The sequence below is a fragment of the Rutilus rutilus genome, assembly GCF_951802725.1.
Source record: "Rutilus rutilus genome assembly, chromosome: 24".
NCBI lineage: Eukaryota > Metazoa > Chordata > Actinopteri > Cypriniformes > Leuciscidae > Rutilus > Rutilus rutilus.
This window is the reverse complement of record NC_140228.1, coordinates 28,997,478-29,014,947: the sequence shown is the minus strand read 5'-3', so window position 1 is coordinate 29,014,947 and position 17,470 is coordinate 28,997,478. Positions and strand designations below refer to the sequence as shown.

At 38.3% G+C, this 17,470-nt stretch overlaps 2 protein-coding genes across 3 annotated transcripts in view; one reads left to right on the top strand and one right to left on the bottom strand.

Annotated features, from left to right (window-relative positions):
* piezo2a (piezo-type mechanosensitive ion channel component 2a) overlaps positions 1–7,887 on the top strand; it is a 172,225-nt gene extending 164,338 nt beyond the window's left edge. For both annotated transcript variants that reach the window (XM_084398790.1, XM_084398789.1), the window contains exons 50-53: positions 591–707; positions 786–865; positions 3,418–3,631; positions 7,111–7,887. In XM_084398790.1, the coding sequence (XP_084254916.1) occupies positions 591–707; positions 786–865; positions 3,418–3,631; positions 7,111–7,363 (664 nt within the window). In that variant the 3' untranslated portion in view covers positions 7,364–7,887. The remainder of the gene's footprint in view (positions 1–590; positions 708–785; positions 866–3,417; positions 3,632–7,110) is intronic.
* napga (N-ethylmaleimide-sensitive factor attachment protein, gamma a) lies at positions 7,803–17,371 on the bottom strand. Its single transcript, XM_084398791.1, has 11 exons — positions 16,821–17,371; positions 16,519–16,586; positions 16,329–16,413; positions 16,184–16,201; positions 16,079–16,109; positions 13,941–14,050; positions 13,782–13,848; positions 13,619–13,689; positions 12,521–12,599; positions 12,073–12,282; positions 7,803–8,604 (listed from the first exon to the last, which is right to left on the bottom strand). The coding sequence occupies exons 1-11, from the start codon at positions 16,871–16,873 to the stop codon at positions 8,470–8,472; spliced, it is 927 nt and encodes a 308-aa protein (XP_084254917.1). The 5' UTR covers positions 16,874–17,371; the 3' UTR covers positions 7,803–8,469.
* Positions 17,372–17,470: the final 99 nt, after the last annotated feature.

Genomic DNA, 17,470 nt, shown 5'->3' with positions numbered 1-17,470 from the left:
AGTTTAAACAAAGTGATAACTCCAGCTTACATTATGAGAAGACCCTTTATAACCTGCACATATTCCCCTCTGGATTCTTCATGTGGTTTGATCAGCGAACAGCAGCACGTCTGGTCTAATGATCGTTTGCTCTGTTATCCGCTGATGGTTCCACACACACATTTGATTAGTGAGGTTAAAGACACAGTTTTGCACAATGAAAACGTGCGCCTTGTCGTCATGTTCGACGGTTGCTAAACTGATGCCATGAATTCACTGCTTGTAAGACAAAAAGCTAGTTTTAGAAATTCTTCATTTTATATGTTAGAAAACTGTCTTGAGAAACAAATATGTTCTGTTGTCTTTTTCCATACTTTTCCACGTCTGGAAATTACTCAAATCACATTCCATACTTTTCCAAACTGCGTAGAAACCCTAAGATGCACTACTGTTCAAAAGTGTGTCTGTGAGTCTCTTCTGCTCACCAAAGCTGCAGTTATTTGATCAAAAATACAGTAGAAACAGTGAAATATTATTCTAATGTAAATCAGCTGTTTTCTATGTGAATACTAGTGAGCGAATAAATCCCATGATGCTCCTCTCTTCTGCAGGAATCTGAGTCTGGGAGCGAAGGCTGAGTTTGCCGTGGACAAACACGTCACATATCTGGACATGAACACGAGACAAGAGCTGATCGCTCTACTCAACGGGACCAGAAATAAAGCAGTGTGAGTACACACTCCACATCAGCAGCTTCACACCTACAGCAGTGCTTCAGTATTTACAGTGCATCTTCTCGTTTACAGGGTCATAGAGAAAGTGTTTCCCTGCTTCATTCGAGCACCGAGTGACTCCAACGCCAAACCCATAGATCAGCTTTACACAGGTAATGCAGTCCAGGACACTTTCCTGCAAAGTGTGTGTGTGTGTGTGTGTTTCTGAGGCGCCGGACTGGACAAAAGACAGAGAGAGACCGAATTTGTCCGAGCATAAAATAATTTCTTTATAAATAAATGGCACATGTCAGCAGGATAATCTCTGTAGCCTATCGGTATCATATGCAACGTTTCACTGTGAAAAAATGCTCTTCTTACTTGGTATTTTTGTCTTGTTTTCAGTCCAAATATCAAACATTTCTTAAATCAAGATGCATTTACTAGATGAGTAAAATGACATAAGATATTAAAGATATAGTGGAGGATCTTTCCGAATTTTAGATAAGACCCGCCCTCTGGACCCGATGTCAACGCAGTGCTGAAGTGCCAACTAGTCTCTCCCTATGGAGGATCCCTTTCCCACTCTACAGATAACGCGTCGTCGGGAAAACTCAATTTGCGTATCTACCCCGAATTGATAAAATAAAATAAAATTCTGAATCAAAACTATAAGGAAACACCAGTAATTTGTTTAGGTTTGGTTTGCAGGGAATTCCAAACCTGCACACATATATTCAAACGCACATAACTATAGAACTCGTTCTTAATGCGCATCTGAACGCCATCAGCGTTTCTCACAGGTTCGCGTTTAAAGTCTGTGTAGAGAGAATGGTGTCGTCTTGGCGGCCCTAATTTAAAAACAAATGATCGTTGCGACGGAAGCGAATCAATCAAAACTAACTTTAGCTGGAAAATAACTTTATTAAAGAACCGCTATAAAGCCAAACAATCTTACGTTAAATTATACATTTATCTCTGTAAAGCTGCTTTGAGACAATCTACATTGTTAAAAGCGCTATATAAATGAAAATGACTTGACTTGACTCTCCACTTTTTGAATAAGTTTGATTGATTCACCAGAATGATTGACAATTAGGAGGACCAATAGTATAGGTGATCCACCCGGAAGTAAAAAATCCTCCATTATACCTCTTAAGTCTTGTTTTCTGGGGAAATAAATTAAAATGAAGTGAGTTTTTGCTTAAAACAAGTAAAATGATCTGCCAATGGGGTCAGAAAAATAATCTTGTTTCTGTTTGAATTAACATTAGTTTTCTGACCCCATCGGCAGATCATTTTACTTGTTTTAAGTAAAAACTCACTTTATTTTAATTTATTTCCCCAGAAAACAAGACTTAATATCTCATGGCATTTTACTCATTTAGTAAAAGCATCTTGATTTAAGAATTTTTAGATGTTTGGACTGGAAACAAGACAAAAATACTAAGTAAGAAAAGCTTTTTTTGCAGTGTTTAATTAGTTTACATGGTTATAAAATAAAACTCCAGAATAACAGCAGGGAACGTTCCCAGAAAACATCTTTGTTTGACCGGTTGTGAACCTCTGATGATGACGTCCTCTGTAGGTTATACAAATAAAAACCCAAAATATGACATTTTATCATTTTTATTTATGTTGGTACATTGTTCAGTGTTATATTGAGAGCAACTGTTTACTTTTGTGAGGAAGAAAATACTTCAGGTAGGCTATACAGTGTGTCTACCAGTCGTTAAGGTGTGTGAGTTTTATCATTTTAATTTGCACTACAAAGAGTGTATGTGTATGTATATTTTTTTATTACTATTTATTTATTTTTAGATGTATTTGTTGGCCAGCTGTGGTCTGTGCAATAAATATTAAAAGCTCTAAACCATCTAATGTGTTTTGTAGTTCCACTATAGTAATGATAATATTTTCATATTTAAGTGAATCTCACATTGTCCCTCAGCAACTATTAAAATAGTGTAGATTAGTGTCCATTTTCATTCATTTAACATATTTAATTTGGGGGGTATCCAAGTTATTTCACATATTAAAAACAAAGAACATAAAAAAATGTGGGATGATGGAAAATAACAATGTCTTTTCTGTTATCCAAATGCTTTATAATCTTCGCTGTTGCTTCAATGCAAATGAACATGCACTGTTATTTGTTGTGTAGTGACGTGTGTGTTCAAGTAAGCAGATATGAGCAGATTCTGCACAATACACTGTATTTAATACAGTACAGGCCAAAAGTTTGGAAACATTACTATTTTTAATGTTTTTGAAAGAAGTTTCTTCTGCTCATCAAGCCTGCATTTATTTGATCAAAAATACAGAAAAAAAATGTAATATTGTGATATATTATTACAACTTAAAAGAATTGGTTTTCATTTTATTATACTTTAAATTATCATTTATTTCTGTGATGCAAAGCTGAATTTTCAGGATCTTCAGAATTTTCAGGCTTGATGAGCAGAAGAAACTTCTTTCAAAAACATTAAAAATAGTAATGTTTCCAAACTTTTGGCCTGTACTGTATATCATGATGAATCACAAGTATTTGCACTAAATCTGTCTTACACGAACTTCCCCAGCAAAGTGAGTAACATAATAAGTGACACGCCGAATTAGCCAGTGACTGACAGCGTGACTGTCGAGTGTTACCCGCGTTTAGCGAGTGTTTATCTCTAACCCTGGACACACACTCGCTCCTGTAACCGGTTTGATCTCTGCACAGATGATGGTTATAAGAGCGTTCTGCTGGACTTGGAGAGGTCTCGTAACGCCAGCGAACACATCCAGGAGTGGTGGATCGTGGACCAGCCGTCCGCAGGGAAGATCCAGATGCGGTCCGAGCAGAAGCTGGAGAAGAAGAGCGCGGCCGGACTGCAGCTCTACGTCTTCAGTGATAAAGTCAGTCCTCCCAGCCTGGGCTTCCTGGCGGGATACGGGTGAGTCGCGGGAGAGCCGAGGGAACGCCCAGATAAGGGTTCGGATGCTAGTCCAGCGCCGTTAGCCAGATCCAGCAGACTAGCCTTACAGTTTTATTCTGGTCATAACTTTTACTCAGGTGCATAAAAAGCTAGATCGGTCCAGACGGCTCGTTTATCCCAAACCTGTACGAGTGCTGAATACAAGAAGAAGATATTTGGGTAACACTTTATAATAACTGCACGCTACTAATCATTAGTTAAGCATAAGTAAACAGTTAATTCAGCATTTATAATAGACATTAATAAGCAGTTTATAAATACAGTTATAAATGCTGTATTCTTGATTTAGAAGCATATCTATAATGTGTTTAATAATTGTATTTTCATACTTTATTAATGTTCAATTTATCATTTCTAAAAGAAGTATTGCATTATTTACAAAGCAGTTATTTAGGAGTTATCAGTGATTCATAAGATCACTTTAGTGTAAGTAAATGATCAATAAATTATTACATACATCATTATTCAGACATATAGTAATAGTGTGTTTATAAATGCTTTATTAACATGTATTTCTACTGTAATTAATGGTTAATTCAGGTAGTTATAAAGCGTTTAGTAGTGGTCAGTTCACTATGTTTGTGAGCTCATCTAAAGTGAGGACTAGTTATGCCTTATAAAGCTTTTATAAAGGAGATTTAAAGACTCAGTTTTCTTCTGAACAGGAAAAAGGAAACACACACACACACACACACACACACACACACACACACACACACACACACACACACACACACACTGATACAGAACATAGACATATTAAACTGAGTCTTTAAATCTCCTTTATAAACGCTTTATAAGGCATAACTAGTCCTCACTTTAGATGAGCTCACAAACATAGTGAACTGACCACTACTAAACGCTTTATAACTGCCTGAATTTACTACATTTACTATCACTAAAGTGATCTTATGAATCACTGACAACTCCTAAACAACTGCTTTGTAAATAATGCAATACTTCTTTTAGAAATGATAAATGGATCATTAATAAAGTATGAAAATACAATTATTAAACACATTATAGATATGCTTCTAAATCAAGAATACAGCATTTATAACTGTATTTATAAACTGCTTACTAATGTCTATTAATGCTTTATAAATGATGAATTAACTAATGCTTAACTAATGATTAATAGCGTGCAGTTATTATAAAGTGTTACCGATATTTTGAAGAAAGTCAGAAACCAGACGGTTGTTGGACACCATTGATATCCAGTCTTTTTTCCTGTGGAAGTCAATGGGGTCCAAAACTGTCTGTCGGTCATTCTTCAAGATATCTTCCTTTGTGTTCAGCAGGAGAAACTCACACAGGTTTGAAACAACTTGAGGATGAGCAAATGATGAAAGTGAACACTTCCTTTAACTGAACAGCTGTGTTTATGCAACCGCAGGAGTTCCCCCTCAAAAAAGTGATTTTTTAGATAAAATTATGGCGGTAATTTAATAACTTACTCAAGTTTCTGTGGTTATTTTGTGGTTAAATTAAACAAAACCTAAAATCAACAAAATAATCACAAAAAGTGCAGTACTAACAGTTATTGACAAGTGAAATAATTCTGCGATCTTTGAACAAAATGTTTTTGTCATACAAAATGTCATACTTTTTGCGATTATTTTGCAGTTAAAGGCCGAATTATGCAGGAGTGCAAAAAAAAAATGGATTGATTTTGCATTTTGTTTAAAGCTCAAAGAATTATTTAATTAACGTGTCAGTAGCTGTTAGCACTGCACCGTTTGTGATTATTTTGTTAATGTGGATGAATGGTGAAAGAATCTGTTCCATGATCACAGAATTATCTCACTAACGTTAACAGCTAATAATGCACTTTATTTTGTGGTATAGTATAGTCACAAATTATGCAGGATTGCAAACATCGCACAGAACTATCTCACTAATGTGTTAATGACTGGGTAATGCGTGTTTGTGATTATTCTGTGGCTGAATGGTGAATTACGCATGATCTCAACAAACAGTAGGGGTGTAATGATACACAAAACTGACGGTTCGGTACGTCCCACGGTTTTGACGTCTCGGTTTGGTTTAGGTGGAGTGGAGGGTTTAGAAAGCTAAAATTGCTTCTTCTTTTTTTTAAACAGTGCTTTAATTAACAAATTGTGTCCTTGTCTTTAAATTAATTCAATTACAAGTAAACGTTTCGCAAGGATAAAAAAAAAGTATCTGCTAATGCTGTAAACTATATAGGAGCCCTTACTTGCACATCATTAAAGCTTGACAACAGAGCCTAGACTTTTAGCCTAAATTCAGTTGCTATTTATTTTTAGATATAATAATAATCAACACTCAAGTAACAAATTGTATGAAAACATGTAAACTGCACATAAGGCAGTTTTTACATTAACATTTTTACTCTAATTTATTATTGAAATATAATCATTTACACAGTTGCTGTCATTTTCATGACAGATATTTTAAACATACATTAAATAATCAAGATGTCATTAACAGGTTAAGTAAAATATAATATATAGGTTAATATAGTGCATTTATTTAGTGAAAGAGTTCATTTCCTTAGCAAACCAACAAGCTGTGGACGCTGAATGACTTGCCTGAGGTAAATAAAGCTATGTGAAAAACTAAGCGTTTTATTGACGTATTTCCGCTGTTGAAACACTGACTGAGCGATTACACGAGTTATGATGCGTTTCAGTAAGTATACTGTATCTTTGAACATACCTTCAGGTGTCCATTCGTGTTTATTCTGTAATTGAGGAAGAGAATCGCGTTTACTCGCGCTCCGCGCTGCCGCTTTAAATGAGGTGATCTGTGACTGACGCCACATCAAAGAGCGCCAAAACGACATGTTTGAATTTCGTGATCAAATAGACAGAATTTGAAAGATTACACCTTGCTTATTTTCGAATGTAACAAAACACTGAGCTTATTGCGATTAAATGTAGTTAATGGTGGTTAGGCAACTCTGTATTCGTTGTGTACACATAAGACATGATGAGGTCCAGTGAGCCGGGACATCAGGGGGCGGGGCGGGGCGGGGCGGGGCGTCCTCGGTACGCCATGAGAGCATCGCGATTCGTATCGTGGGTGGTGTATCGCGGTTTTTCGGTTCGGTTCGAATATCGTTACACCCCTAACAAACAGTAACATTTCCTTTATTTTATCTGTTCCATGATCACAGAATTATCTCACTAATACTGCACTTAACAACTAATGCTGCACTTAACGCTATTATTTTGTGGTTAAATTGTGAATTGTGCAAGATTGTCAAAAATAGAGCGTTAAGCCTGATCGTTGAACGACGTGGAATCATCAAAAAACAAACACGTCAACAGTTAGTACTGCACTTTTTGAGATTATTTTGCAGTAAAGTCGCAAATAATGCGTTAACTGTGAGAAGTTATGCACTTTTTCTGTGATTGTTTGATGGTTAAATGGCAAATGATCATCTCCCGCAGGATCATGGGCCTGTACGCATCGGTGGTGCTGGTGATCGGGAAGTTCGTGCGCGAGTTCTTCAGTGGCATCTCTCACTCCATCATGTTCGAGGAGCTCCCGTGTGTGGACCGAATCCTCAAACTCTGCACCGACATCTTCCTGGTGCGCGAGACGGGCGAGCTGGAGCTCGAGGAGGACCTGTACGCCAAACTCATCTTCCTCTACCGCTCCCCCGAGACCATGATCAAGTGGACCAGGGAGAAGACCAAATGAGGACGTCATGAAGACTGAGAGAAACTGACGACCTCGCACTACAACAACGTGAGGTCTGAACCAGAGGTCTAAACCCACAGGTGTAACAGACCTTGAGAAACTGCCAGAAACACGCAACCAATGGGATCAGGATCGAGGTTTTAATGCGCTCTAGCGCCACCTGTCTGTTAGGAGTCTCGATAATCACGCGCTGTGCAATATACTGTCCTGGAGGCTGACTGATAACTTGAACAAAGAAAGGAGGTTGAGAGACACTAGGCACTTTTTCTTCAGAGAAAACTGGACCCAGAAGTGCTCGGGTTCTTCAGGACTCTCCTAGCTCGATGTATAGGCTTGAGCGGAGGACTGAAGCGTTCTCAGGAACAGGGCGAGCCGAGCTTCACTGGCTCTGTGTGTGTGATTGTGGATCAGGATCATAAAAACACAGTCTGGAATCATGTTTGCCTGTGCTTCTTTCTTGTATTTTCATCATTGTGTACGAGTAAAGTCTACAGTATTCACTGTAAAAGGCATCGAAAGTATGCAAAAACAGAATCATTTTTATTTATTCATTGGTATTCTGCAACCATGCAATCACAGTAAACATAACTTAGGTCCTCGTTAATAACAGAAATTGTTCCCCGCAATTTCAAAGCACATCAACTAAAACAAAACCGGTTTCGTATATTCAGATTATCTTAAGGCATTTCATGCAGTTCTGGTGACGCTTCATATACAAAGAAGGAATGGAGTTCATGTAAGGCAGGCACTGTTATTCAATATTCATGATAGTGTATAATTGAACACGCTGAGCCACCGTAGTCCAGCACTACCCAAGATGCAGTTCTGAGTAAGTCTGAAACACAGTAAAGGCTGTTCTCTCAGGTGTGGGTTTGCCTTTAAACTCCCTAAACTCGCGTTAAAATCAATGAGAGTTCAGGCAAACGCAAACCTAACGTTCATTTTAACACAAGCTCAAAGGCAAACCTGAATAATAAACACACATGCTTGTGAGGAGTTGTTGAGGAGCTTTTCTGAAAGCATCTTAAAACACAGATACGTCCAGTTCAGGGATATGACAGCGAGAGACGGTCATGCATGCGCTCTCGGGCAGCAGAAGTGTGTCTTTAACACAGTCCTCCAGCGTACTCATCCTCGTCTTCCTCCGGCTGCGCGGCTCCATTGCCTCCGCTAGCGCTAGCGGCGGGTTTCTTCTTCTTCCCTCCTCCGGGCACCTGCAGGCTGAGGGCCAGCTTGGCGTACTGTAGGACAGGTGAGCACACACACACACACACACACACACACACACACACACACACACACACACACACACACACACACATCAGTGAGGAGACACATCAGTGGATCATTATTAGCGCTGCACGATTAATCGCACTGAAACCGCACGCGATTTGGCAAAGGCTGCGATTATTTTATGCGCAGTGTGTCAGTGCAGCGGCTGATCGGTAGTAAATGCTCCATCTGAACACCAGAGGGCGTCTCACACACACACACACACACCCCACAAATCCAACTGAGCACCAGAGGGCGTCACACACACACCATATATCCAACTGAACATCAGAGGGCGTCTCACACACACACACACACACACACACACACACACACACACCCCCCACATATCCAACTGAACACCAGAGGGCGTCTCACACACACACACACACACACACCACACACACCCTGCCGCTGAAGTAGGATAGCACACATCACTCCAGGAAACCCCTATCGCTGTAACTGAATAAACAGAAGAAATGCTCTGATTAAACATGAGTAATAAACACACGACTGCCTTATTCTGAGTGAGAAGCTCATCATCTCACAGGAGGAGCTCAGCTGTCCTCATGAAGAGAGTTAAAAGCATGTTATTAAATGTCGTCTTTTGTTGGACAAGAGGTTCATAATGTCTGGAAAGATGTTTGACGCGTGTTGCTTTTCCAAATGCACGTTATAAGCGACTCAAACTCAGTGCTTTCAGATGCAGCGTTAACAGAGCCGTACGTCACTGACAAGCTGCGCATCACTAATAATCACAGCCAGTGCGATTTCATAATCACGATAAGCCAAATCGGTTTAAGTGCGATGACATGGATATTGCGATTAATCTTGCAGCCCTATATCACTGTGAAAGCATGAGCTCTGACGTATACGAGTCTGCAACACCTGCTATATGTTCAGCAGGGCTCGACCTGCCCTGATGATGACTGACACACACCAGGATATTAAAGAGCTCATTTACATGTTTTAAAGGTACGGTAGCAAACAAATATGACCTTGACTAACATCAAAAGAGGGAAATAAAACACAGAAGGGAGGAAAACTAGAGTCTTGCCTTGTCCAAATACACACACACACACACACACTTGTGCTCTTGGCCACTTAAGAGCGCATGCACACGACAGAAGGAAAGTGCGCTAGACCGTCCCATGTCTGAAAAATACTACGCGTATCCCATCATGCATTATGTTCAGGAACTCACGTGCCCCGAAATCGCGAGATGTCGAGAAAAACATTCCACTGTAATTTAAATTAATTAGATGCATATAATTTGGTAGTAAAAACAGTGTTGCACATGTTATTTGGTGCAATGAGGAGTATAGTGTGTGTGTAGGCCTGTTTAGTACAACATTTGCAACAGTTTTGATCACTTAATTAGAAGCACCACAATTTAAAATGTGTGTGTTCTGTTAGCGACTCCTGAACAGACATGCAGAAGTTTATTTTAAAATGCAAAGTATTGAAAATATAATAAAAACTCTAAACACTTGCATTTTTTGCAAGACTACAAGTGTGTCCCATCGGGTAATGTTCTAGTTCTACACACACGTGCAGTGTTTACGCCTACATGAGCACTTGGGGCAAGTGGTCAAGAGCCAAGAACACGAGTGTGTGTGTGTGTGAGTGTGTGTGTGTGTGTGTGTGTGTGTGTGTGTGTGTGTGTGTGTGTGTGTGTGTGTGTGTGTGGACAAGGCATTTGTCTACTCTACTGAAATATGCAGATGTTTTGTTATTGATGATGTCATACCTGCCACAGTCCTGGAAGTGTGAATCAAACAAATCAGAGACAGTGAGGAGATTAGAAACACTGACCCTGAACACACTAACCAGAGGGACGTTTGCTCTGACAGAGATAAGGTACAAGACATATGATTAATAAAGTATAATATCTGTGGTTTATGTGCTTTTTTCAATTAAAATAAAGCTTCTACATGTACGGCACCGCCAGTTTTAGTTCATTTTGAGCTTTTGCTTCCATCTTCCTTCTGACTAGTGGACAGAAAACATCTAAGATACACATATAAGTGTTTATTTTAGACTTTATCTGCAGTACCGGTCAAAGGTTTGAAAACTTTTCATTACTCCAGTCTTCAGTGTCACATGATCCTTCAGAAATCACTCTAATATGATGATTTGATGCTCAATGCTGAAATCAGTTGTGCTGCTTCATATTTAAATCTTTACTATTCCTTTTTATCGATGTAACACATCCTTGCGGAATAAAAGTAATCATTTCTTTCACAAAAAGAAGGAAAAAATGACTGACCCCAAACTTTTAAACGGTAGTGTATATTGTTACAAAAGATTTCTGTTTTAAATAAATGCTGTTTTTTTGTTTTGTTTTTACTTTTTATTCATCAAACACTGATGATGATCATAAATCACTTACTCACTTAGGAGTAGTTCACTTCAGAATTAAGATTTCCTGATCATTTACTCTCCCCCTCGTCATCCAAGATGTTCATGTCTTTCTTTCTGCAGTGGAAAAGAAATGAAGGTTTTTGAGGAAAACACTCCAGGATGTTTCTCCATATAGTGTCTTCAATGGGGTCCAACGGGTCGAAGGTCCAGATGTGAGTTTCAGTGCAGCTTCAAAGTCTCTTTAACCTGATTACGTAATGTGTGACACATCTCAGCCAGTGCAAGACCAGCATTTGTGGTTAAAAGTAAATAAATATTTATTTTGATATAAAATGTCCGCTGGTTTGTCTAGATAAGACTCTTATTCCTCAGCTGGATCGTGTCGAGACTTTGAAGCTGCACTGAAACTCACATTTGGACCTTCGACCCGTTGGACCCCATTGAAGACACTATATGGAGAACAATCCTGGAGTGTTTTCCTCAAAAACCTTCATTTCTTTTCCACTGAAGAAAGAAAGACATGAACATCTTGGATGACGAGGGGGAGAGTAAATTATCAGGAAATCTTAATTCTGAAATGAACTAATCCTTTAATTAACTACATGTACATACTATATATAGAGTTACGGTTAGGGTTGAGGGTTAGTTACTTGTAATTATGCATAATTTACTGTTATTACTATAGTAACTACATGTAACTACGTACACACACACACACACACACACACATATTCTTGTACATCTATCTTTATGAGGACATTCATTGACACAATGCAATCTCTAGCCGCTTACCCTAACCTTACCCATCACACCTAAGTGCCTAACCCGACCCCTGACCCTAAACCGACCCTTAACCTCATTATAACCTTATCCCTAAACCAAGTCTTGACCCTCAAACAGGCCTTTAAAGGCTCTCAGAAACTGAGGACCGGCCAACATGTCCTTTACTCTCTCTGTCCTCACTCCAATGGTCTAAAACTCAAACTGGTCCTCACAGAGGTAGTTGTACAAGTACACACACACACACACACACACACACACACACACACACACACGTCGAGTGAGAGACTCACGTCGTTGTCCATGTATCTGAGCAGGGGTGAGGTACACACACGGTTCACCTGATCTTCATCTTGCTCGTCGTAACCCTGCAGGAGTTGCTCCATGGCGATGCAGTCTTCGCTCCCGCTGAACCCTGGGATACTGTAGCTCTCGCGCACACAGCGGTCCGCCGCCACGTAGTCCGCGCGGTGGAGGTGCACCAGCACCTGTGCGATGGTTTTCTGTCACACACACACACACACACACACACACACACACACACACACACACACACACACACACACACACACACACACACACACACACACACACAACACCATCACTCACTGCAATGCATCCAGTGTTTCCCCTCGGATGTTTTACCATAAACCATAAAACGTATACAATTATTAAACGTATACAACATTTAAAAAAAATTGTATATACAGTATATATATATATATGAGCCCTGAGACGCACCTTGAAACAGGTTGGATAATTCTCTATTTCTTTATACATGTTCTTCTCCTTCTGCAGTGACACAGCGGCTTCGTCAAACCTGGAATCAGCATCACAATCCTGCATTAAAATAACACGCTACACAATCCAAAATACCAAAGCAAACTCTAGAACATTATTGCTATGGATGCACTGAAAATTAAAAAAGCACTATTTTCATTATTTAACGAATGTTACAGTTTATTGTCGTTTTAAAGGTACAGTGTGTAATATTTAGGAGGATCTGTTGACAGAAATGCAATATCATAAACATAACGATGTTGTCAGTGGTGTATAAACCCTTACATAACGAACCGTTGTGTGTTTATTAGCTTAGAATGAGTCATTTCTCTCTACACACACCGCGGGTCCGCTTACATCGACGTGTTTCTACGGTGGCCCTGAGCGGACAAACACGTTTCGTCACTGTGTTGTTCTTCGTGTAAAGAAGCGAATAAAGCACTGACACAATGATATTCACAATAACATTGTTTTACTGAATTATTAAGTAAACATAATTTCTTAATTTATCTTTGTAAAGAAACCTCATTGCTTTGCCTACTCTCTGCTGTCTCAGACGACGACATCACTTCCTGTCGGCCAGCGTAACTTCTGTTGGGTGTAATTCACCACCTCACCTCTAGATGGTGTTAAATCTTACACACTGCACCTTTAAATGTTTATATTTCACCAAGAAACTGGAGAAGAAACCATTCTGTTATTACACAAAGTTTATATAAAAACTGCCTCATATGCAATTTAAATGTTTAGCTTACAATTTTGAGTGTTGATTATTAATAAGTTTGAATAATTAATTAATTAATTAAAATTTATTTCCGTTTTTTTGGCCCATCCCTAATAATCACAAAACTTTACAATGAGTGAACATCAGTTATCGTGAACTAACTACAGCATTTATTAACCCAAGTTAATGTTAATCAAGTTTAATAAACCATTTTAGTTGTATGTGTTGATATTAGTGATGCGCTGTGAGCCAACATGAAGATGAATATGTTAATCTTGAACATCGACGAACAAATGTAAGTTTGTTAGTTAATGCATTAATAACTGCGATCTTACTTCTGTTGCCGAACCAGAAGTCGTGATGCTTTGCCTATGAGCTCCACAGCTTGCCTCAGTCGCTCCTCGTTCTGAGCACACACACGACAGAAGACGAGAGACAGTGTTAGTCTGAAGGTGTGTGTGAGGAAGTGTGTGTTTGGTGGGGTTACGCGAGCCTGACCTCGAACACTCCTGCCGCCTGCTGGTACAGGTGAACGGCTTTGGCCAAATCCAGAGGCTCGATCAACCTGCGAACGACAGATTCAGAGTCAGAGGAACTCCTCACTGGTGTAGACGTGTGTGTGGACGTGTGTGTAGACGTGCGAGTATGAACACACACTTCCCCGCTCGGTCCAGGGCCATGGCAGCGGTGTCAGGAGTGCCGTTCTCCACGTACATCATGCTGGCCTTCTCGATGAACTCGATCGCTTCAGGTAATCTCTGCATGTCCTGTACAGCACAACACACACACACACACACACACACACACTCAGTTGTCATGTATGATTTACTCCGAACAACGTTTATATGAGGGTACAACGGGGCAAAGGCCCAGCTTAAGAGAAATGAGCTTTTCACTCCTTTAGTGTATGATTGCAGAAAAAACAATATATGTTTGTATTGAACATTGATGGAGATTATTTTGATCAATGATCACAGATTTTGTGTGAAAATAAATCATTAAAGTGGTTTGTTTTGTTTAAAAATCTCATAAATGTGTGACACACGGGGCAAAAGACAAATAAACGTAATACTTGTTCAAAACAATCACTTTAGCAAAGTTTGTACTATTTTCTGTTTATTGTGATAAATACAATAATTAATTTGTGTTTGATAAATATACTGTCATTAAAATATGTTCATTTTAAAAATTGTTTTAAAGGGTAAAGATTCTGAAAGCACTGAATGAGATCCCATAATAAATCCATATAGCTTTACAGTAGAAACACATAATTATCACATTTTATTATATATGATTAATATCATTTTTTAAATATGTCTCTATTATAAATATGGTGATTATCTCTAAGATGGACACCCAACTTATGATATGATATTTCATCATATATTACATCTAAATCTAACCATGTCATGTCAACAAATGGAGAAGTCATCCGGCTGTCTTTTACCTCAAATATCATACTTTTACATATTCATCCGTTATTGAAAAACTGCTGCTTTAATTACCTTTTAACAAAAAAAAAAAAAAAAAAAAAAAAAAAGTATACATTTTAATAAAAAATAAATAAATATATTTGCAATAATTTTAGCGATTCTCATTTGCTACTTAAATCTACAACATTTTTAAAAAACATTAAATATTAGATCGAATTAGCACAGAATCCACTTTGACTGTCGGCGATCGCGTCACGGATCAGACGAATCTCCACGCGCATCATCTCAAGCTGTGGTCATCGCGACGGAAGTGAATCAATCAAACTAACTTTATCTGGACAATAACTTTATTCTAGAGCTGCTGCAAAGCCTAAACACTTTACTGTCGTTTCCTATTATCAATGTAAAGCTGCTTTGGAACAATCTATATTGTTAAGAGCGCTGTATATAAATGAAGATAAATGAAGATGACAAGCAGATGTTAAGAAAAGTGCTGAGCTGAATGTGTGTGTCATTAGTGTTTTAAAGAGAATAAAGCCAAATGTGCCTTTAACCCCGCAGCACCTTTAGCCCTGTTGTACCCTATTATATATATATATATATATATATATATATATATATATATATAAACTGAACGTAATGAGAATATATCATCAGTTAGCTGTACATTCATCATTTAACTTCAATGGCTAAAGCAAGTGAAACATATGAACAAGGGCTATAACTGGCATTTCTCCAACATAAATATGTATAATTTTATATATATATACACACTACCGTTCACAAGTTTGGGGTCAGTAAGAATTTTAAGTTAAAGAAATTAATACTTTTATTCATCAAGGATGCATTAAATTGATCAAAAGTGACAGTAAAGACATTTATAATGTTACAAAAGATTCTATTTCAAATAAATGCTGTTCTTTTGAACTTTCTATTCATCAAAGAATCCTGAAAAATAAAATGTATGACGGTTTCCACAGAAATCTGAGCTGTTTTCAACACTGATAATAATCATAAATGTTTCTTGATCATCAAATCATCATATTAGAGTGATTTCTGAAGGATCATGTGACACTGAAGACTGGAGTAATGATGCTTTGATCACAGGAATAAATTACACTTTACTATATTTTCACACAGAAAACAGCTGATTTACATTAGAATAATATTTCACTGTTTTTTTAATCAAATAAACACAGCTTTGGTGAGCAGAAGAGACTCTTTTAAAAACATTAAAAATCTTAGCGACCCCAAACTTGTGAACAGCAGTGTATATATATATATATAAAATGAAGGCTTGAAATAAATTAATTGATTTTATTATAGTAGAATACATGTTTAGTCGATAGCAAATGCACTGACCTTCAGCATCATTCCTGCTTGCTCAAAAGCCCTGCAGACAGAAACATATTCATAACAAGCACATTAAAAACAGCAGATGTCTGTGATCATGATGAATGTACTCACTTGGCTGCGTGAAAAAGCCTGAACAATGAGTCAAGGAAGAAGACAGTCAGTGGTGCTTTTCAGATTTAAACACTGCCGGATGATGTTTGACAGGCTAATAAATCCATAAATCAGTATATCAGCGAGAACACAGCATGAAGGATACGATCTGTGGTTGGTGTGAGCCTCGGCCTCCAGCAGATACGCCTCTTTCGCCTGGTCCAGCTGTTTGGCATTTTTGAAGGCAACAGCTGGAGAGGAAGATCATCATCATCATCATCATCATCATCAGAGACACCTGAGATCAGCAGGTCTTGTGTGTGTGTGTGTGTGTGTGTGTGTGTGTGTAATCTCACCTGCTTTGGAGTATTCTGATGCTGCACTGTCATAATCGGGCTTCCACTTCATAAAGCTCGTCTTTAAACTGCATTTATTGAGAATAAAAGCTTTCATTACATTCTTCATTTAACTTGAATGATTAAAGCAAGTCAAACACGAAAGAATGGCTATAACTGCGACAATTAAAGCCATATCTCCATCATAAAGTCTCATGTATAATCTGATATTCGCATAAAGAGACTTAAATAATCAATTTGCTGTGAAATAAGACGTGATGTTCATTTAAAACCACTATAGTAAATATTCAAGCATTACTTACTATTTTTCAGCCTTGGCGATGTGCTCGTGAGCTTCGTTGATTTTTTGAGCCATTGTGTATTAAATAAGCTTTTTACACATGAATTACTACAAATAATAATAAATAAAAGACTAGCAGCTCAACCCCTGTATGTGCTGCTGTCACCTGATGATGACAATGGCGTTCACTTCCGGGTAACTAGCTCGGCGTCATTATTTATTTTGTTTTATTTACTTTTAGTTTTTTTGTTTCTTTTGTTGTTGTTGTTGTTATTATGTGCTGTTATATTATGTTTTCTGTATGATCCCGTTCTCAGGTATAAAAAAACAAAAACAACCTGACGTCATCACCGTCGGGCGGCAAGTGTTGTTGTGATGCGTTTGACGGCTTCATAAAACTGAATCCTGCATTAAAACGCATTTATATCTCAGAACTTTTTTTTTTTTGGTCTCGCTTGAGGTATTTGTAATTAAAACTTCAAAAGACTTTTGCCTGACATACGGAAATTTAACCTAGCAATCTCTTCAAAACGCTTTAAAAATCCTAGTCAGCGATTGTGAAACTCTGACCATAGACATATACATATATAGACTCCTCATTAGCGGGCGTTTCAATGGGCCGCTATAGGTAAGCCGTCCGCCATATTGGAGCGGTCTGTGAACATTCGACAG

Coding starts and splice junctions, on each gene's coding strand:
- napga (XM_084398791.1), bottom strand. CDS start 16,873: ATGGCTCAAAAAATCAACGAAGCTCACGAGCACATCGCCAAGGCTGAA. Junction 13,849..13,940: donor GCCCTGGACCGAGCGGGGAA/GTGTGTGTTCAT, acceptor TGTCGTTCGCAG/GTTGATCGAGCCTCTGGATT. Junction 12,283..12,520: donor ATTATCCAACCTGTTTCAAG/GTGCGTCTCAGG, acceptor TGTGTGTGACAG/AAAACCATCGCACAGGTGCT.